Source organism: Hetaerina americana, unplaced genomic scaffold, assembly GCF_022747635.1.
Source record: "Hetaerina americana unplaced genomic scaffold, ioHetAmer1.1.p SCAF_3, whole genome shotgun sequence".
NCBI classification, from domain to species: Eukaryota; Metazoa; Arthropoda; class Insecta; order Odonata; family Calopterygidae; genus Hetaerina; species Hetaerina americana.
In genome coordinates, this window is record NW_027286874.1 from 718182 (window position 1) to 740435 (window position 22254).

The window sequence follows — 22254 nt, forward strand, 5'->3', positions numbered from 1 at the left end:
CAGATGGTCTGTCGTGGACCTGCCACGCCGAAAGCCGCACTGAGCGTCGGAGAGCAGGTGTCGACTCTCCAAGCACCACATGAGACGTCGGTTTACCATCCGTTCCATCACCTTGCACAGGCAGCTGGTGAGAGATATGGGACGGTAGTTGTTCGGGTCATTTTTGTCCTTGCCCTGTTTTGGGATTGGTATCACGATGGACTCTCGCCAGGCATTTGGAAAACTGCCCTCGTTCCAAAGTTGGTTGAGGGTATTTAGGACCTCCCCAATCGCAGTTTCCGGAATGTTCCGGAGAAATGCGTTGTGGATTTCGTCCGCCCCTGGCGAGGTGTAATGGGAGTCTTCGATGGCGGATTTAAGCTCCCAGGACGTGAAAGGCTCATTGTAATATTCACTTGTAGGACCTGCACCAAAATTGAGAGGGACTCTCTCGCATCGCCTCTTCAGGTTCGCAAAGTCCGCGGCATAGCCCTCGTCACTGCTATTGGCCGCGAACTGACTGGCAAATATGTTGCTTATTTCGGCAGGTGAATTAACCACCCGGCCAGCAACAAGCAATGGCGAGATGACAAATGAGCCCTTGGACCCGGAGATTTTCTTGACTTTGTCCCATACCTGACCAAGCGGCGTGCGATGGTTGATGGTAGAGACGTATTCTATCCAGGAAGCCCTCTTGGCCTCCTTCACGGACCTTCGAGCTCGCCCTCTCAGGCGGCGGTACGATGCCAGATTAGTTGCCGTGGGATATTTTCTAAAAATATTTAATGCTTTTTTCCTCGCCCGAATCGCCCGGTCGCATTCCCCGTTCCACCAAGGGACAGGAGCTCGATTAATGTTCCCGGACGTACGAGGGATACTTTTGGTAGCTGCCGCCAACAGCGTTGAACTTAGTTTATCGACGTTGTGCAACGCGTCGAAACTTGCGTCGTGTTTATATGTAAACGTACGCTTAAAAAGTGGCCAGTCCGCACGGTTAATACGCCACTTTTCCGGAGGTTTTGAAATGGTGGGCGAAGAGTCTTCTTTAACGAGTAGAAGAGGAAAATGGTCACTCCCACAGAGATCGTTGTGGGTGGACATTTTCAGCTTTGGGGCTAGACTTCTCGAGCATAGACAAAGATCTATTGCTGAGAATTCCCCATTGAAGCTGTTAAAGCGGGTTTTTTCGCCGCTATTTAATAAAAACAGGTTAAAATCATCAATAAAGTTGGATAAAATTCGACCTCTCCTATTGCTTTGGGTTTCTGGCCCTCCCCAGAGAGGATCATGGGCATTAAAATCTCCCATCAAAATGAACGGCTGAGGAAGCTGGTGGACAAGGGCTTCAAGGTTCAGGCGGGTCACCGGTGCACCCTCTGGCAGATACACGTTGCATAACGTCATCCTCTCAGGGGTGTGCACCGTGACAGCGACGGCCTGGAATGGAGAGTTCAGTTGGACTCGCGAGGTGTAAAGGGCCTCACGGGCCGCAACTGCTACTCCCCCTTGGGCTCGTTGGCCACTTAGGTCATCCGTTCTAAAAACAGTGAATCCCTTCAGAATACCCTTATCTTCAGCCTTAAAATGGGTCTCTTGGAGACAAATACAAGAGGGTTTAAAATCTTGGATTAAAATGGCCAGCTCCTCCTTGTGCCGATAAAAGCCATTGCAGTTCCACTGCAGAATGGAACACATTTAAAGTGTTAAATTAAAATAAATAAATAAATATATAAATAAATAAGATGACTAAAAAGGGAGATGACCAACTCTATTGAGGTTATCGCTTGAAGCGATGTTTCCTCTTCCACTCGTTTGCGAAGACCTCAGTATCAGAGATACTCTGGTCCTCTTCAATTACCTCCGGCCTCTTTGGCTTCACTGGAGGCGGCGGGGAAGGTGTATTCTCACGCCCTTTTGGCGTGTTCCCCTTGGTGGTTTTCTGTGGGCTCTTCTTTGAAGGGCCCACAGGAGTAGGTGGCTCCTTGTCCACCTTACTCTTCCCATCCTTCACCCTTTTGGGTTTAGGCACTTGCGTGTTTTCAACTGGGGATTCTTTCGGTATCTCCGTCTGCGTGGCGATGGTACACTTTACACATGGCGTGGTTGCAACGGAAGCAAAGGACCGGGAGAAAGTTGGAGCGATTAGCGCCCTGTATTTTCTCCTCGCTTCCGCATATGGGATTTTTTCAAGGGTTTTTATCTCCATGACTTTCCTCTCTTCTTTCATCTTCGGGCAATCACGAGAGTACACTGGGTGTGTACCCTCGCAATTGACACAAAGAGGTTCCGAAGAGCACTCTTTATCCTCGTGCGCGTCTTTGCCACAGCGCGGGCAGGTGGCCTTACCCTCGCAACGCGACGCGACATGGCCGAACCGTTGGCATTTGAAACAACGCACGGGATTTGGGATGAATGGCCTCACTGGTACCGATTCATAGCCCACAAACACCTTGTCGGGTAGTCTATCACGCGCAAACGTCAAGATCACGGAGGTGCTGTTTACGTTTTCTCCGTTGCGCCTCGTGGTGAGTCGACGACAATCAGTCACTCCCTGAGAGAACATTTCTCTCTTGATTTCTTCGATGTCCACGTATAGGAGGTCGTAGTGACTGATGACTCCCCGACAGGTGTTAAGAGTGCGGTGCACCTCCACCTTAATCGGAATGTCATGGAGCATTCCCATAGCAAGCAGTTTATCGCTTTGTGTATCGTTCAGGGTCTCTATAAGAAGTGTACCATCCCGGAGCTTCTTCACGCTCTTTGGGTCCCCAGGCACAATCTGTGACAAAACTCTGCGAATTAAGAAAGGAGAAACCTTTTTCAAGGTTTCACCTTCCTTTATGCACGACATAATTAAATAGCGCTTACATGCGCCTATGCACTTTTCTCCCCCGCCGGTGTCCGGACGGGATCTTTTTAGTGGTGGAAAGGGTTTTTCCTCCATAATAATTAATTATTCGTCCCTCGGCCTCCCCACCCGCCACGGAGCCACACATTTGGGACGCCACTCCGCCAAACCGGAGCGGTCGCCAGGGCTAACTCGAGGGATATAGCGCTTCTGGAGTGGTTGTCTGTTTCGGGGTGGATCTTCGGTGCAAGGGCCCACCAAAACCCTTACATCTCCGACCTCCCTACGCAGACCCCCACAACCTTGGCACTCGCCACCGGAGCGAAAACGCGACGGAAGCCGATTGACCGGGAGTGGCTAGCTCCCGGCCTCCCGTTTACACGAAATCCGGGGCCGAAGAGGGGTATCACTCCCCGGTCCATACAGGGCATCCGACACCCTGCTGGGAACCAGAGAGATCACCCTCCAGGATCCCCTTTTCTCCCTTACGGGTCTCCAGGCACGGCAAACACCTGGGCGGATCGCAGGCCAGATGGTATGGCCGCTCACAGATAGTGGATCCACAGCACTGTCCGGACGCATCCCTTGCTGGCTTGGGGTTTGTTTTCGGGGTTTTCTCCCCGCCCTTTTAGTCGCCTCTTACGACAAGCAGGGATACTGCGGGAGTATTCTCTACCCCCCTACCCGCAGGGGGTTCCAAAACCGTTCCGAGCTACAAAAGATATATAATATATTGGTATATACATGCATATAAATATATATTTAAAACAGAAATTCTTAAAAAAAAGGATACCACCACTATAGTTTTCTCATTGGGCCAGTATCTCTTTAAAATGTGAAAACCCTATCTAAATAGGTTAAGTCATCCCGTAAAATATTACTTGAATCCCCCCTTATTTTAAACGTTTCTCTAGCCCTCTGGTATTTGTCGAACTGAGTCAGGATACGGTTCACCGTCAGGGGCAGGTCACACTCTTCCCAGCGAGGTTGCGCTTTCTCCTCCGTGAAGAGGGGATGGGTGTGAGAGGGAGGGTGGAGAGAAACCCGGTGTCGGCATAATCCTTCTCTAAACGAAATAAGCCAAAGGGTCCGAAGCTTTACGTCCCATCCGACGGACGGCCGGCGTACTCACTCAAAGTGCTCTCCACAAAGCACCTCAAGCAGTGACCGGGATACCACTGAATAATATCTGCCATCTCAAGGATTCGAACTCGGGCCCTATCGGTAGGAAACCTGTAATTTAGCAACCGCAATATCCCGATCCCACCAAACCTAAAGGAATTTAATGCCAAGGATACCAATATTAGTGATCGTTCGTTCTTCCGTATAATTCTTGACCATTTGCGAGAATTGGTAATCAGTAGGAAACATCTGTTGTTAAACATGGCGAATGTCCCGAAAATAAAAATGTCCCGGAATGACAATATTCCCCGAATTGCTGGTTCCTGACATATTACCGTGGTGTACTATAGATTTTTATAGAGATATTTAATTTTTATGTCGACAAGTTTCTTTATGTGATGCAATAATAAATAAATAATAAAGTACCGACAGTGATTAAACCTTGGAATGCATAATCCCCGGCAGCAATCTCCATGTTCACACAGCAATCCGCTTCCCTCTCAGGCTCTTCTCAGCATACCCGGATTACCAGAAGCTCTTCAAGTCGTTCGCCTCGGTACCCCTGAACCAACTGTCCGAGAACAAGAAGTTCATCGCCCACTCCACCACCGTCGTCTACTCGATCATCAACGTTGTGGACAACCTGGACGACGCGGAGTGCCTCGTCGAACTGCTCTTCAAAATCGGAAGCAACCATGCACGCAGGAACGTCGAGCACGAGGCCTTCCAGGTGAGCGCAGTAACGGAAGCTGTAGTCTTACTAATGCTGCGGGCGTCTCCCTAAATGTCCTAAATTAAATGTCTCCCTCAGAGACGTACTTAATTATAAGTACGCTTTTTGGTTTTCGTTAACCTTTTTCTTGGGATGTCTTGTTGACCTTGTTGACCAACCAGTCCCGTCAACCAAAAAAGCCCCCGTAGGCTAACAACTACCAGGTAAGGCCTGGTAATTCTGGGCCTTCCGATGTAATTCGAAGATTAGATAGCAGGCTTTTCTTTTGTAATATTTTCAGCTTTATAATAATCGAATTTGCGTTCGCAATAATCTCACATTCGAATAGTAAAACTAACCGAATGAGGGCCTAAATCGTAGTGTCGCACCACCTCCGTCTTTCTACTCCTTCAGGGTCCGTACGCCGCAGGGTCACCTGATCCAAAGTCGGTTTCACGCCCTCAACCGTGCTCGCGAAGATGTCGTTCATAGCTAGGGAGCCACCACGGCTAAACTGTCAGGTTTTTCATTTCGACATATTATGCAAATCTTACAAGAAGCATGTTGATTAAGGCATATTGACGTGAGGAGCCCCTTTTAAAGTGAACAAATAAAATAAAATTACATTTTTGTTTCTATCTTCGCAGAATCTTAACAACGTTATCATCGTAACGCTCAAGAAGAAACTTGGGAAGAAATTCACCTCCTTTGCCGAAGAATCATGGCGTAAAACGCTAGACGTCGCAATTTCAGTCATCTTCAAGGGAATGGACGAAGGAAAACTGGAAGCACAATCATCATGAGCTACTAACAGACAAGCTGCGACGACTTCTTAATAAGATTATTCCTAGGTTGGAACCAGTGACAATTCCACAAAACCACAGTTTTGAACCCAAATAATTATATCGCAGTTTTCCCCTGATTTTCCAGCCTACATTACCATCTATCAAAACGAAAATGGTCTCCAGAACCAAGGAGAGATTAAAACGGTATGTGCATGGCAAATAAAGTTTTATAAGTTACTAGAATAAAACTGTTTTTCTTTTTATATTCTTATTTAAATTCTCCATGAAATAGATGGATCAGTTCATAGAATTAACCATTATACATAATTAAGATGGATAATGTGTAGTGCAAAATTTAATAAACGGATCAATCTAATAAAAATGTAATCAATCAATGAAAAGAGAGTTAATGAAACAAATGAGCGAAAGGAAATAATGATAAAAAGTAAGAAAGTGAATTAAAAGGATTTCAAATATAATTGACATTTTCAGACTTTACTTCGTGGAATTGTGTTATGTCCATATTAAATGAGGGTGTAATTTTCCATCGACTCACAGTACAACGCGTTTCACCGACTTGATAATCAGCATCATTGCGGTGCCAGATGATGTCGCAAGCCGGCGAAAAGCGTTGTACTGTGATAGTCTGTGGAAAATTACAACCTCATTTAATATGGATAAAAAGTATTGCAATAAAGAAACATTCCTGTACATTTCTATTTTTGTGCTGATTAAGAATTTCAACTAGAAAAATTGTCAATACTCACATGTGGCATATCGAGAGCGCAAAAATCACACGACAATCAGTATCGATGAGTAATAGTAGTAACATTTAGGGTTTTACGACAGTTAAGGTCATTTTGCACCACTCTCGCACTGTTTAAAAACTCAAATACCTTTGAATAAATAAATAAAAACAAAATTAGATACATATATCCTCGAAGCACTTGTAGCATTAGTAGTCGTAATTCGGGTGCGACGAAAGCTTAAGTTAAATATCGCACCCCTATTACATGCTTTATAACTTTGAAAACCTTTTCAGAAATAAGTAAAAAAAATACGTTAAAATTTAAAACAAATAGCCTGAAAAGCGATTCCAAAAATATTTTTTTCCATAAGGCGGGATTTCTTTTAGTATCTTGAAAACTCGAACTAAGGAGTTTTGGTCGTCCCCTAAAATATTACTCCCATGGCCCAATATTTAGAAAGCATCGTATTATGCCCTCCAATGTGTCACACTGGGGTAGTAGTATTGGGGGTTTGGGTGCATCAAATGCTATGGCCATTTTGAACCGCTGGCAAATCGCTGAAAAAATCAACAAATGTATGTATGTGTGTGTGTGTGTATATATATATATATATATATATATATATATATATATATATATATATAACACTTTTTGAAAGACTCACGGACGTGAATAATAATGTATAACACTTAGCACTAGTGGACACAGACAAAAACACAGAAACACACAAAAAAATAGTGAGTCTCTTTTTTTGTGTGTTTCTGTCTGTGTCCACTAGTGCTAAGGTAGTAGTAGTTTTAGGGGTTTGTAGGGTGCGTCGACAGCTATGGTCATTTTGCACCACTGTCATTACGTAAAACTTATGTTCCTTTTAAACTAGGAATAAGTAAACAAATAAATACGAATAAATATATAAATAAATAAAATAAAAAAAAATAAAAAAAAACAGATAAAAAAGGAAAATGCTAAAATCAAAAGCATTAAAATTATGAGCTCCAAAGCTAAAGCTGCCCCATTAAACCGGTTGACCTTAAAAAACTTAAGACTCGGTTAATAGACCCAGAGTCATCGCCTAAAATATTTTTTAAGTCTCCCCTTATCTTCAACATGTCTCTGGCCCTTTGGTATGTTGTACATTCCGTCAGGATATGTTTTATCGTCAGGGGTTGGAGGCACTCATTGCAGCGGGGCTGTTCTTGTAGTAGTAGTTTTAGGGGTTTGTAGGGTGCGTCGACAGCTATGGTCATTTTGCACCACTGTCATTAGGTAAAACTTATGTTCCTTTTAAACTAGGAATAAGTAAACAGATAAATACGAATAAATATATAAATAAATAAAATAAACAAAAAAAAAGGAAAATACTAAAATCAAAAGCATTAAAATTATGCGCTCCGAAGCTAAAGCTGCCCAATTAAACCGGTTGCCCTTAAAAAAGTTAAGACTCGATTTATAGACCCAGAGTCATCCCCTAAAATATTTTTTAAGTCTCCCCTTATCTTCAACATGTCTCTGGCCCTTTGGTATGTTGTACATTCCGTCAGGATATGTTTTATGGTCAGGGGTTGGAAACACTCATTGCAGCGGGGCTGTTCTTTTACCTCCGCAAAGAGGTACGAATGAGTGAGGGCAGAGTGTCCTATTCTCAGGCGCGTAATCATGACCTCTTCCCTCCGAATGTTCCGGATGGAAGAGAACCATGGTGAAACGACCGGTTTTATTGCCCTGAGTTTATTATTTTGAAGAGACTGCCAAGTCTCCTTCCACTGATGCAGGACCGAGTTCCGCAAGGCGGCCTTCACGTCCTCCATTGGAACCAAGGTGGAGTCGGTCTCGGGTTGTCGAAGGGCATCCTTCGCTGCCTGGTCAGCTTTTTCGTTGCCTCTTATGCCGACGTGACCAGGAGTCCATATAAAGGAGACCCTGTTCCCCTTTCTCTGAAGGGACAACAGGGTATAATGGATCTCCTGGACTATCGGGTGCACAGGTGCAAAGGCCGATAAAGATTTTAGGGCGCTCAACGAGTCGGTGCAGATGAGGAAAGAGCCATTGCTTTCTTTTATTTCTCCTAGGGCCGTCCTTATGGCTGACAGCTCGGCTGTGAAAATGCTGCAAGAAGTGTGCAGTTTTTTCCTCACGACTCCATGGTAGTGGGACACGACCGCATAGGCACATGCAGATTCTGACTTTGACCCGTCGGTGTAGACTGGGACAAAGTCAGAAAGTGAGCCGAGGACGGCACTGAAGAGCTGCTGGTATTCGGAATCGGTCGTTTTGGCTTTGCGGCGTGCACTGGCAATGAGTTTAATATCCGGCATTGGTGTTAACCAAGGCGGATACTTAGCATAGGAGACGGGGCATATTTGAGGAAATGTAAAATTTACCTCATTAATAAAATCATTAAAACGAACGGCAAAGGGCCTAGTTGCCCTTCTCCGCCTGTTAAATAAGTCTAAAAACCGTTGGTTAAAAACTATGTTAAAACAAGGGTGGATTGTCTCTGATAAAATTTTACAGGCATAGTTGCCCATTAAAATCATCCTGCGGGTTTCCAACGGAGGCTCCCCTGCGTCTGCAAGTAAGCTTGGGACTGGGCTTGTTCTAAATGCCCCGGTGGCCAACCGTATCCCAGCATTGTGGACACATGTGAGTGGTCTCAAGTAAGACTCTCGTCCTGAGGAATACACTATGGAACCATAGTCCAGTTTGGATCGCACCAAGCCTCTGTACAATAAAAGCATGGTGGAGCGGTCTGCTCCCCAAGTGGAGTGAGTTAAAAACTTTAAAACGTTGAGGGTTTGGCGACACCTCTCGCGTAACACGCGGATATGCTCCCGCCAGTTCAGCTTTTGGTCCAGGATCATGCCGAGAAAGCGGACGGACTCCACAAATGGAAGAATCCTACCCAACAGGGTTAGGGTCGGGGTAACGTGGTAACCGCGAAGACAGTGAAAGTGCACGCATTTCGTTTTCTCCATGGAGAAACGAAATCCGTTCTTTCGCGACCACTCTCCCAGTTTGTTTAGAGTCACCTGGGCTTGCCTGGAAGCGTTTGGCAGTCGTGTCGACCGGCAAAATATGGCTAAGTCGTCCACATAGAGCGATGCCATCACCGGGGCATTGATGCATTCCACCACGTCGTTGATGGCGATGGCAAATAACGTCACGCTCAGTACTGAACCCTGGGGTACCCCGTTCTCCTGTGTAAAAGATCGGGAAAAGTGCTTCCCAGTCCTTACTTTAAAAAGGCGGTTAGTTAAAAAATTTCTGATAAATAGGGCCATGTTGCCTCTAAATCCCCACTTGTGGAGCGTGTTGAGGATTCTCCATCGCCACACACTATCATAGGCCTTCTCCAGGTCGAAAAAGACTGCTATGACGTGTTGACGGTGGAGAAAGGCTTCCTGGATGAAGTTCTCAGTGCGCACCAGATGGTCTGTCGTGGACCTGCCACGCCGAAAGCCGCACTGAGCGTCGGAGAGCAGGTGTCGACTCTCCAAGCACCACATGAGACGTCGGTTTACCATCCGTTCCATCACCTTGCACAGGCAGCTGGTGAGAGATATGGGACGGTAGTTGTTCGGGTCATTTTTGTCCTTGCCCTGTTTTGGGATTGGTATCACGATGGACTCTCGCCAGGCATTTGGAAAACTGCCCTCGTTCCAAAGTTGGTTGAGGGTATTTAGGACCTCCCCAATCGCAGTTTCCGGAATGTTCCGGAGAAATGCGTTGTGGATTTCGTCCGCCCCTGGCGAGGTGTAATGGGAGTCTTCGATGGCGGATTTAAGCTCCCAGGACGTGAAAGGCTCATTGTAATATTCACTTGTAGGACCTGCACCAAAATTGAGAGGGACTCTCTCGCATCGCCTCTTCAGGTTCGCAAAGTCCGCGGCATAGCCCTCGTCACTGCTATTGGCCGCGAACTGACTGGCAAATATGTTGCTTATTTCGGCAGGTGAATTAACCACCCGGCCAGCAACAAGCAATGGCGAGATGACAAATGAGCCCTTGGACCCGGAGATTTTCTTGACTTTGTCCCATACCTGACCAAGCGGCGTGCGATGGTTGATGGTAGAGACGTATTCTATCCAGGAAGCCCTCTTGGCCTCCTTCACGGCCCTTCGAGCTCGCCCTCTCAGGCGGCGGTACGATGCCAGATTAGTTGCCGTGGGATATTTTCTAAAAATATTTAATGCTTTTTTCCTCGCCCGAATCGCCCGGTCGCATTCCCCGTTCCACCAAGGGACAGGAGCTCGATTAATGTTCCCGGACGTACGAGGGATACTTTTGGTAGCTGCCGCCAACAGCGTTGAACTTAGTTTATCGACGTTGTGCAACGCGTCGAAACTTGCGTCGTGTTTATATGTAAACGTACGCTTAAAAAGTGGCCAGTCCGCACGGTTAATACGCCACTTTTCCGGAGGTTTTGAAATGGTGGGCGAAGAGTCTTCCTTAACGAGTAGAAGAGGAAAATGGTCACTCCCACAGAGATCGTTGTGGGTGGACATTTTCAGCTTTGGGGCTAGACTTCTCGAGCATAGACAAAGATCTATTGCTGAGAATTCCCCATTGAAGCTGTTAAACCGGGTTTTTTCGCCGCTATTTAATAAAAACAGGTTAAAATCCTCAATAAAGTTGGATAAAATTCGACCTCTCCTATTGCTTTGGGTTTCTGGCCCTCCCCAGAGAGGATCATGGGCATTAAAATCTCCCATCAAAATGAACGGCTGAGGAAGCTGGTGGACAAGGGCTTCAAGGTTCAGGCGGGTCACCGGTGCACCCTCTGGCAGATACACGTTGCATAACGTCATCCTCTCAGGGGTGTGCACCGTGACAGCGACGGCCTGGAATGGAGAGTTCAGTTGGACTCGCGAGGTGTAAAGGGCCTCACGGGCCGCAACTGCTACTCCCCCTTGGGCTCGTTGGCCACTTAGGTCATCCGTTCTAAAAACAGTGAACCCCTTCAAAATACCCTTATCTTCAGCCTTAAAATGGGTCTCTTGGAGACAAATACAAGAGGGTTTAAAATCTTGGATTAAAATGGCCAGCTCCTCCTTGTGCCGATAAAAGCCATTGCAGTTCCACTGCAGAATGGAACACATTTAAAGTGTTAAATTAAAATAAATAAATAAATATATAAATAAATAAGATGACTAAAAAGGGAGATGACCAACTCTATTGAGGTTATCGCTTGAAGCGATGTTTCCTCTTCCACTCGTTTGCGAAGACCTCAGTATCAGAGATACTCTGGTCCTCTTCAATTACCTCCGGCCTCTTTGGCTTCACTGGAGGCGGCGGGGAAGGTGTATTCTCACGCCCTTTTGGCGTGTTCCCCTTGGTGGTTTTCTGTGGGCTCTTCTTTGAAGGGCCCACAGGAGTAGGTGGCTCCTTGTCCACCTTACTCTTCCCATCCTTCACCCTTTTGGGTTTAGGCACTTGCGTGTTTTCAACTGGGGATTCTTTCGGTATCTCCGTCTGCGTGGCGATGGTACACTTTACACATTGCGTGGTTGCAACGGAAGCAAAGGACCGGGAGAAAGTTGGAGCGATTAGCGCCCTGTATTTTCTCCTCGCTTCCGCATATGGGATTTTTTCAAGGGTTTTTATCTCCATGACTTTCCTCTCTTCTTTCATCTTCGGGCAATCACGAGAGTACACTGGGTGTGTACCCTCGCAATTGACACAAAGAGGTTCCGAAGAGCACTCTTTATCCTCGTGCGCGTCTTTGCCACAGCGCGGGCAGGTGGCCTTACCCTCGCAACGCGACGCGACATGGCCGAACCGTTGGCATTTGAAACAACGCACGGGATTTGGGATGAATGGCCTCACTGGTACCGATTCATAGCCCACAAACACCTTGTCGGGTAGTCTATCACGCGCAAACGTCAAGATCACGGAGGTGCTGTTTACGTTTTCTCCGTTGCGCCTCGTGGTGAGTCGACGACAATCAGTCACTCCCTGAGAGAACATTTCTCTCTTGATTTCTTCGATGTCCACGTATAGGAGGTCGTAGTGACTGATTACTCCCCGACAGGTGTTAAGAGTGCGGTGCACCTCCACCTTAATCGGAATGTCATGGAGCATTCCCATAGCAAGCAGTTTATCGCTTTGTGTATCGTTCAGGGTCTCTATAAGAAGTGTACCATCCCGGAGCTTCTTCACGCTCTTTGGGTCCCCAGGCACAATCTGTGACAAAACTCTGCGAATTAAGAAAGGAGAAACCTTTTTCAAGGTTTCACCTTCCTTTATGCACGACATAATTAAATAGCGCTTACATGCGCCTATGCACTTTTCTCCCCCGCCGGTGTCCGGACGGGATCTTTTTAGTGGTGGAAAGGGTTTTTCCTCCATAATAATTAATTATTCGTCCCTCGGCCTCCCCACCCGCCACGGAGCCACACATTTGGGACGCCACTCCGCCAAACCGGAGCGGTCGCCAGGGCTAACTCGAGGGATATAGCGCTTCTGGAGTGGTTGTCTGTTTCGGGGTGGATCTTCGGTGCAAGGGCCCACCAAAACCCTTACATCTCCGACCTCCCTACGCAGACCCCCACAACCTTGGCACTCGCCACCGGAGCGAAAACGCGACGGAAGCCGATTGACCGGGAGTGGCTAGCTCCCGGCCTCCCGTTTACACGAAATCCGGGGCCGAAGAGGGGTATCACTCCCCGGTCCATACAGGGCATCCGACACCCTGCTGGGAACCAGAAAGCTCACCCTCCAGGATCCCCTTTTCTCCCTTACGGGTCTCCAGGCACGGCAAACACCTGGGCGGATCGCAGGCCAGATGGTATGGCCGCTCACAGACAGTGGATCCACAGCACTGTCCGGACGCATCCCTTGCTGGCTTGGGGTTTGTGTTCGGGGTTTTCTCCCCGCCCTTTTAGTCGCCTCTTACGACAAGCAGGGATACTGCGGGAGTATTCTCTAACCCCCTACCCGCAGGGGGGGGGGCTGTTCTTTTACCTCCGCAAAGAGGTACGAATGAGTGAGGGCAGAGTGTCCTATTCTCAGGCGCGTAATCATGACCTCTTCCCTCCGAATGCTCCGGATGGAAGAGGACCATGGGGAAACGACCGGTTTTATTGCCCTGAGTTTATTATTTTGCAGAGACTGCCAAGTCTCCTTCCACTGATGCAGGACCGAGTTCCGCAAGGCGGCCTTCACGTCCTCCATTGGAACCAAGGTGGAGTCGGTCTCGGGTTGTCGAAGGGCATCCTTCGCTGCCTGGTCAGCTTTTTCATTGCCTCTTATGCCGACGTGACCAGGAGTCCATATAAAGGAGACCCTGTTCCCCTTTCTCTGAAGGGACAACAGGGTATAATGGATCTCCTGGACTATCGGGTGCACAGGTGCAAAGGCCGATAAAGATTTTAGGGCGCTCAACGAGTCGGTGCAGATGAGGAAAGAGCCATTGCTTTCTTTTATTTCTCCTAGGGCCGTCCTTATGGCTGACAGCTCGGCTGTGAAAATGCTGCAAGAAGTGTGCAGTTTTTTCCTCACGACTCCATGGTAGTGGGACACGACCGCATAGGCACATGCAGATTCTGACTTTGACCCGTCGGTGTAGACTGGGACGAAGTCAGAAAGTGAGCTGAGGACGGCACTGAAGAGCTGCTGGTATTCGGAATCGGTCGTTTTGGCTTTGCGGCGTGCACTGGCAATGAGTTTAATATCCGGCATTGGTGTTAACCAAGGCGGATACTTAGCATAGGAGACGGGGCATATTTGAGGAAATGTAAAATTTACCTCATTAATAAAATCATTAAAACGAACGGCAAAGGGCCTAGTTGCCCTTCTCCGCCTGTTAAATAAGTCTAAAAACCGTTGGTTAAAAACTATGTTAAAACAAGGGTGGATTGTCTCTGATAAAATTTTACAGGCATAGTTGCCCATTAAAATCATCCTGCGGGTTTCCAACGGAGGCTCCCCTGCGTCTGCAAGTAAGCTTGGGACTGGGCTTGTTCTAAATGCCCCGGTGGCCAACCGTATCCCAGCATTGTGGACACATGTGAGTGGTCTCAAGTAAGACTCTCGTCCTGAGGAATACACTATGGAACCATAGTCCAGTTTGGATCGCACCAAGCCTCTGTACAATAAAAGCATGGTGGAGCGGTCTGCTCCCCAAGTGGAGTGAGTTAAAAACTTTAAAACGTTGAGGGTTTGGCGACACCTCTCGCGTAACACGCGGATATGCTCCCGCCAGTTCAGCTTTTGGTCCAGGATCATGCCGAGAAAGCGGACGGACTCCACAAATGGAAGAATCCTACCCAACAGGGTTAGGGTCGGGGTAACGTGGTAACCGCGAAGACGGTGAAAGTGCACGCATTTCGTTTTCTCCATGGAGAAACGAAATCCGTTCTTTCGCGACCACTCTCCCAGTTTGTTTAGAGTCACCTGGGCTTGCCTGGAAGCGTTTGGCAGTCGTGTCGACCGGCAAAATATGGCTAAGTCGTCCACATAGAGCGATGCCATCACCGGGGCATTGATGCATTCCACCACGTCGTTGATGGCGATGGCAAATAACGTCACGCTCAGTACTGAACCCTGGGGTACCCCGTTCTCCTGTGTAAAAGATCGGGATAAGTGCTTCCCAGTCCTTACTTTAAAAAGGCGGTTGGTTAAAAAATTTCTGATAAATAGGGCCATGTTGCCTCTAAATCCCCACTTGTGGAGCGTGTTGAGGATTCTCCATCGCCACACACTATCATAGGCCTTCTCCAGGTCGAAGAAGACTGCTATGACGTGTTGACGTTGGAGAAAGGCTTCCTGGATGAAGTTCTCAGTGCGAACCAGATGGTCTGTCGTGGACCTGCCACGCCGAAAGCCGCACTGAGCGTCGGAGAGCAGGTGTCGACTCTCCAAGCACCACATGAGACGTCGGTTTACCATCCGTTCCATCACCTTACACAGGCAGCTGGTGAGAGATATGGGACGGTAGTTGTTCGGGTCATTTTTGTCCTTGCCCTGTTTTGGGATTGGTATCACGATGGACTCTCGCCAGGCATTTGGAAAACTGCCCTCGTTCCAGAGTTGGTTGAGGGTATTTAGGACCTCCCCAATCGCGGTTTCCGGAATGTTCCGGAGAAATGCGTTGTGGATTTCGTCCGCCCCTGGCGAGGTGTAATGGGAGTCTTCGATGGCGGATTTAAGCTCCCAGGACGTGAAAGGCTCATTGTAATATTCGCTTGTAGGACCTGCACCAAAATTGAGAGGGACTCTCTCGCATCGCCTCTTCCGGTTCGCAAAGTCCGCGGCATAGCCCTCGTCACTGCTATTGGCCGCGAACTGACTGGCAAATATGTTGCTTATTTCGGCAGGTGAATTAACCACCCGGCCAGCAACAAGCAATGGCGAGATGACAAATGAGCCCTTGGACCCGGAGATTTTCTTGACTTTGTCCCATACCTGACCAAGTGGCGTGCGATGGTTGATGGTAGAGACGTATTCTATCCAGGAAGCCCTCTTGGCCTCCTTCACGGCCCTTCGAGCTCGCGCTCTCAGGCGGCGGTACGATGCCAGATTAGTTGCCGTGGGATATTTTCTAAAAATATTCAATGCTTTTTTCCTCGCCCGAATCGCCCGGTCGCATTCCCCGTTCCACCAAGGGACAGGAGCTCGATTTATATTCCCGGACGTACGAGGGATACTTTTGGTAGCTGCCGCCAACAGCGTTGAACTTAGTTTATCGACGTTGTGCAACGCGTCGAAACTTGCGTCGTGTTTATATGTAAACGTACGCTTGAAAAGTGACCAGTCCGCACGGTTAATACGCCACTTTTCCGGAGGTTTTGAAATGGTGGGCGAAGAGTCTTCTTTAACGAGTAGAAGAGGAAAATGGTCACTCCCACAGAGATCGTTGTGGGTGGACATTTTCAGCTTTGGGGCTAGACTTCTCGAGCATAGACAAAGATCTATTGCTGAGAATTCCCCATTGAAGCTGTTAAAACGGGTTTTTTCGCCACTATTTAATAAAAACAGGTTAAAATCCTCAATAAAGTTGGATAAAATTCGACCTCTCCTATTACTTTGGGTTTCTGGCCCTCCCCAGAGAGGATCATGGGCATTAAAATCTCCCATCAAAATGAACGGCTGAGGAAGCTGGTGGACAAGGGCTTCAAGGTTCAGGCGAGTCACCGGTGCACCCTCTGGCAGATACACGTTGCATAACGTCATCCTCTCAGGGGTGTGCACCGTGACAGCGACGGCCTGGAATGGAGAGTTCAGTTGGACTCGCGAGGTGTAAAGGGCCTCACGGGCCGCAACTGCTACTCCCCCTTGGGCTCGTTGGCCACTTAGGTCATCCGTTCTAAAAACAGTGAACCCCTTCAGAATACCCTTATCTTCAGCCTTAAAATGGGTCTCTTGGAGACAAATACAAGAGGGTTTAAAATCTTGGATTAAAATGGCCAGCTCCTCCTTGTGCCGATAAAAACCATTGCAGTTCCACTGCAGAATGGAACACATTTAAAATGTTAAATTAAAATAAATAAATAAATAAATATATAAATAAATAAGATGACTAAAAAGGGAGATGACCAACTCTATTGAGGTTATCGCTTGAAGCGATGTTTCCTCTTCCACTCGTTTGCGAAGACCTCAGTATCAGAGATACTCTGGTCCTCTTCAATTACCTCCGGCTTCTTTGGCTTCACTGGAGGCGGCGGGGAAGGTGTATTCTCACGCCCTTTTGGCGTGTTCCCCTTGGTGGTTTTTAGTGGGCTCTTCTTTGAAGGGCCCACAGGAGTAGGTGGCTCCTTGTCCACCTTACTCTTTCCATCCTTCACCCTTTTTGGTTTAGGCACTTGCGTGGTTTCTATTGGAGATTCTTTCGGGATCTCTGTCTGCGTGGCGATGGTACACTTTACACATTGCGTGGTTGCAACGGAAGCAAAGGACCGGGAGAAAGTTGGAGCGATTAGCGCCCTGTATTTTCTCCTCGCTTCCGCATATGGGATTTTTTCCAGTGTTTTTATCTCCATGACTTTCCTCTCTTCTTTCATCTTCGGGCAATCACGAGAGTACACTGGGTGTGTACCCTCGCAATTCACACAAAGCGTTTCCGAAGAGCACTCTTTATCCTCGTGCGCGTCTTTGCCACAGCGCGGGCAGGTGGCCTTGCCCTCGCAGCGCGACGCGACATGGCCGAACCGTTGGCATTTGAAACAACGCACGGGATTCGGGATGAATGGCCTCACTGGTACCGATTCATAGCCCACAAACACCTTGTCGGGTAGTCTATCACGCGCAAACGTCAAGATCACGGAGGTGCTGTTTACGTTTTCTCCGTTGCGCCTTGTGGTGAGTCGACGACAATCAGTCACTCCCTGAGAGAACATTTCTCTCTTGATTTCTTCGATGTCCACGTATAGAAGGTCGTAGTGACTGATGACTCCCCGACAGGTGTTAAGAGTGCGGTGCACCTCCACCTTAATCGGAATGTCATGGAGCGTTCCCATAGCAAGTAGTTTTTCGCTCTGTGTGTCGTTCAGGGTCTCTATAAGTAGTGTACCATCCCTGAGCTTCTTCACGCTCTTTGGGTCCCCAGGCACAATCTGTGACAACACTCTGCGAATTAAGAAGGGAGAAACCTTTTTCAAGGTCTCACCTTCCTTTGCACAAGACATAATTAAATAGCGCTTACATGCGCCGATACACTTTTCTCCCCCGCCGGTGTCCGGACGGGATCTTTTTAGTGGTGGAAAGGGTTTTTCCTCCATAATAAGAAATGATTCGTCCCTCGGCCTCCCCACCCACCACGGAGCCACACATTTGGGACGCCACTCCGCCAAACCGGAGCGGTCGCCAGGGTTAACTCGAGGGATATAGCGCTTCTGAAGTGGTTGTCTGTTTCGGGGTGGATCTTCGGTGCAAGGGCCCACCAAAACCCTTACATCTCCGACCTCCCTACGCAGACCCCCACAACCTTGGCACTCGCCACCGGAGCGAAAACGCGACGGAAGCCGATTGACCGGGAGTGGCTAGCTCCCGGCCTCCCGTTTACACGAAATCCGGGGCCGAAGAGGGGTATCACTCCCCGGTCCATACAGGGCATCCGACACCCTGCTGGGAACCAGAAAGCTCACCCTCCAGGATCCCCTTCTCTCCCTTACGGGTCTCCAGGCACGGCAAACACCTGGGCGGATCGCAGGCCAGATGGTATGGCCGCTCACAGACAGTGGATCCACAGCACTGTCCGGACGCATCCCTTGCTGGCTTGGGGTTTGTTTTCGGGGTTTTCTCCCCGCCCTTTTAGTCGCCTCTTACGACAAGCAGGGATACTGCGGGAGTATTCTCTATCCCCCTACCCGCGGGGGGGCTAGTGCTAAGTGTTATAGTGTTATACAGTATATATATATATATATATATATATATGTGTGTGTGTGTGTGGTATATGTAGACATAAATATTTAAATGAAAAAGCATAAAAAATAACTAAAGTTGCCCCAAAAGGGGAGCTTCCCTTAAAAATCTTAAACCTCTATTTAAAGAGGTAATCCCCTAAACTGTTAACTAAATCTCCCCTTATTTTAACACTTTCTCCGGGCCTTTGATATTTATTGCAGTGGGTCAGGATATGTTACACCCTTAGGGTCGGGTTACAATCATTGCTGCAAGGTTGCACTTTTTCTCCGTGAAGAGGCACGAGTGCGTGAGGGCAGAGAGACCTATCCTCAAACGCGAGATCGGGACCTCTTTCCTGATGGAAAAGGGCCATCTCCAAACGACCGATCCTATGGCTCTACGTTTGTTGTTATGCAATGATCGCCAAGCTTCTTTCCACTGTGAGGGTAAAAAGAAACTTAAAATTTCCACCAAAAAGATTTAATATTTCACGACCATGGTTTCTATGCAGTGCATCATCATCAGGTAACGTGCATCGACATTTTTCAACTTATATAGTCTGGCTCCCGAAAATTCAAAAAAATTATATGAAACGATGATCCCTATCCGACCAGTGGTATCCAGTGTCTCCGCGCCAGCCCACCTCCTTGCTCAAACGTTCAAAGTTAAAACCAAACCTACTCAGAAAACTTGCTCATTTTTCCCCAACATACGGCATTATGAGTTTGTCAATAGTAGTGTTAGGGGTTCATAGGGTGTGTCGACAGCTACAGTCCGTTTGCACCATTTTCAAGATAATGAGAGCCTCAGTTCCCTTTTATAAATAAATAAATAGATAATCGTTTAAACAAGGCATTAAAATTATAACAGCCAAACTAAAGCTGCCTCATTAAACCAGTTACCAATAAACAAGCTAAAACTCTATTTATAAAGCCGGAGTCATCCCCTAAAATATTACTTAAATCTCCCCTTATATTAAACATGTTTCTGGCCCTTTGGTATTTGCTGCATTAAGTCATGATGTTTTATCGCCAGGAGTTGGTCGCACTCATTGCAGCGAGGCTGTTCTTTTACCTCCATGAAGAGGTACGAGTGAGTGAGGGCAGAGTGCCCTTTCCTCAGGAGCGTAATCGTGACCTCTCCCTCCGAATGTTCCGGAGGGATGAGGGCCATGGTGAAACGACCGATTTTATGGCCCAAAGTTTATTGTTTTGCAAGGACCGCCAAGCCTCCTTTCACTAGTAGTAGTAGTTTTAGGGGTTTGTAGGGTGCGTCGACAGCTATGGTCATTTTGCACCCCTGTCATTACGTAAAACTTATGTTCCTTTTAAACTAGGAATAAGTAAACAAATAAATACGAATAAATATATAAATAAATAAAATAAACAAAAAAAAACATAAAAAAGGAAAATGCTAAAATCAAAAGCATTAAAATTATGAGCTCCAAAGCTAAAGCTGCCCCATTAAACCGGTTGACCTTAAAAACCTTAAGACTCGGTTTATAGACCCAGAGTCATCCCCTAAAATATTTCTTAAGTCTCCCCTTATCTTCAACATGTCTCTGGCCCTTTGGTATGTTGTACATTCCGTCAGGATATGGTTTATCGTCAGGGGTTGGAGGCACTCATTGCAGCGGGGCTGTTCTTTTACCTCCGCAAAGAGGTACGAATGAGTGAGGGCAGAGTGTCCTATTCTCAGGCGCGTAATCATGACCTCTTCCCTCCGAATTTTCCGGATGGAAGAGGACCATGGTGAAACGACCGGTTTTATTGCCCTGAGTTTATTATTTTGCAGAGACTGCCAAGTCTCCTTCCACTGATGCAGGACCGAGTTCCGCAAGGCGGCCTTTACGTCCTCCATTGGAACCAAGGTGGAGTCGGTCTCGGGTTGTCGAAGGGCATCCTTCGCTGCCTGGTCAGCTTTTTCGTTGCCTCTTATGCCGACGTGACCAGGAGTCCATATAAAGGAGACCCTGTTCCCCTTTCTCTGAAGGGACAACAGGGTATAATGGATCTCCTGGACTATCGGGTGCACAGGTGCAAAGACCGATAAAGATTTTAGGGCGCTCAACGAGTCGGTGCAGATGAGGAAAGAGCCATTACTTTCTTTTATTTCTCCTAGGGCCGTCCTTATGGCTGACAGCTCGGCTGTGAAAATGCTGCAAGAAGTGTGCAGTTTTTTCCTCACGACTCCATGGTAGTGGGACACGACCGCATAGGCACATGCAGATTCTGACTTTGACCCGTCGGTGTAGACTGGGACGAAGTCAGAAAGTGAGCTGAGGACGGCACTGAAGAGCTGCTGGTATTCGGAATCGGTCGTTTTGGCTTTGCGGCGTGCACAGGCAATGAGTTTAATATCCGGCATTGGTGTTAACCAAGGCGGATACTTAGCATAGGAGACGGGGCATATTTGAGGAAATGTAAAATTTACCTCATTAATAAAATCATTAAAACGAACGGCAAAGGGCCTAGTTGCCCTTCTCCGCCTGTTAAATAAGTCTAAAAACCGTTGGTTAAAAACTATGTTAAAACAAGGGTGGATTGTCTCAGACAAAATTTTACAGGCATAGTTGCCCATTAAAATCATCCTGCGGGTTTCCAACGGAGGCTCCCCTGCGTCTGCAAGTAAGCTTGGGACTGGGCTTGTTCTAAATGCCCCGGTGGCCAACCGTATCCCAGCATTGTGGACACATGTGAGTGGTCTCAAGTAAGACTCTCGTGCTGAGGAATACACTATGGAACCATAGTCCAGTTTGGATCGCACCAAGCCTCTGTACAATAAAAGCATGGTGGTGCGGTCTGCTCCCCAAGTGGAGTGAGTTAAAAACTTTAAAACGTTGAGGGTTTGGCGACACCTCTCGCGTAACACGCGGATATGCTCCCGCCAGTTCAGCTTTTGGTCCAGTATCATGCCGAGAAAGCGGACGGACTCCACAAATGGAAGAATCCTACCCAACAGGGTTAGGGTCGGGGTAACGTGGTAACCGCGAAGACGGTGAAAGTGCACGCATTTCGTTTTCTCCATGGAGAAACGAAATCCGTTCTTTCTCGACCACTCTCCCAGTTTGTTTAGAGTCACCTGGGCTTGCCTGGAAGCGTTTGGCAGTCGTGTCGACCGGCAAAATATGGCTAAGTCGTCCACATAGAGCGATGCCATCACCGGGGCATTGATGCATTCCACCACGTCGTTGATGGCGATGGCAAATAACGTCACGCTCAGTACTGAGCCCTGGGGTACCCCGTTCTCCTGTGTAAAAGATCGGGAAAAGTGCTTCCCAGTCCTTACTTTAAAAAGGCGGTTAGTTAAAAAATTTCTGATAAATAGGGCCATGTTGCCTCTAAATCCCCACTTGTGGAGCGTGTTGAGGATTCTCCATCACCACACACTATCATAGGCCTTCTCCAGGTCGAAAAAGACTGCTATGACGTGTTGACGGTGGAGAAAGGCTTCCTGGATGAAGTTCTCAGTGCGAACCAGATGGTCTGTCGTGGACCTGCCACGCCGAAAGCCGCACTGAGCGTCGGAGAGCAGGTGACGACTCTCCAAGCACCACATGAGACGTCGGTTTACCATCCGTTCCATCACCTTGCACAGGCAGCTGGTGAGAGATATGGGACGGTAGTTGTTCGGGTCATTTTTGTCCTTGCCCTGTTTTGGGATTGGTATCACGATGGACTCTCGCCAGGCATTTGGAAAACTGCCCTCGTTCCAAAG

General features: G+C 47.7%; 1 protein-coding gene across 1 annotated transcript in view; it reads left to right on the top strand.

The window, feature by feature from the left end:
• The window catches only part of LOC139691024 (globin C, coelomic-like), a 34470-nt gene extending 28837 nt beyond the window's left edge, over positions 1–5633 (top strand). Inside the window, exons 3-4 of the mRNA XM_071588741.1 lie at positions 4454–4679; positions 5309–5633. Coding sequence (XP_071444842.1) covers positions 4454–4679; positions 5309–5464 — 382 coding nt within the window. The 3' untranslated portion in view covers positions 5465–5633. The remainder of the gene's footprint in view (positions 1–4453; positions 4680–5308) is intronic.
• The last annotated feature ends 16621 nt before the right edge of the window (positions 5634–22254 follow it).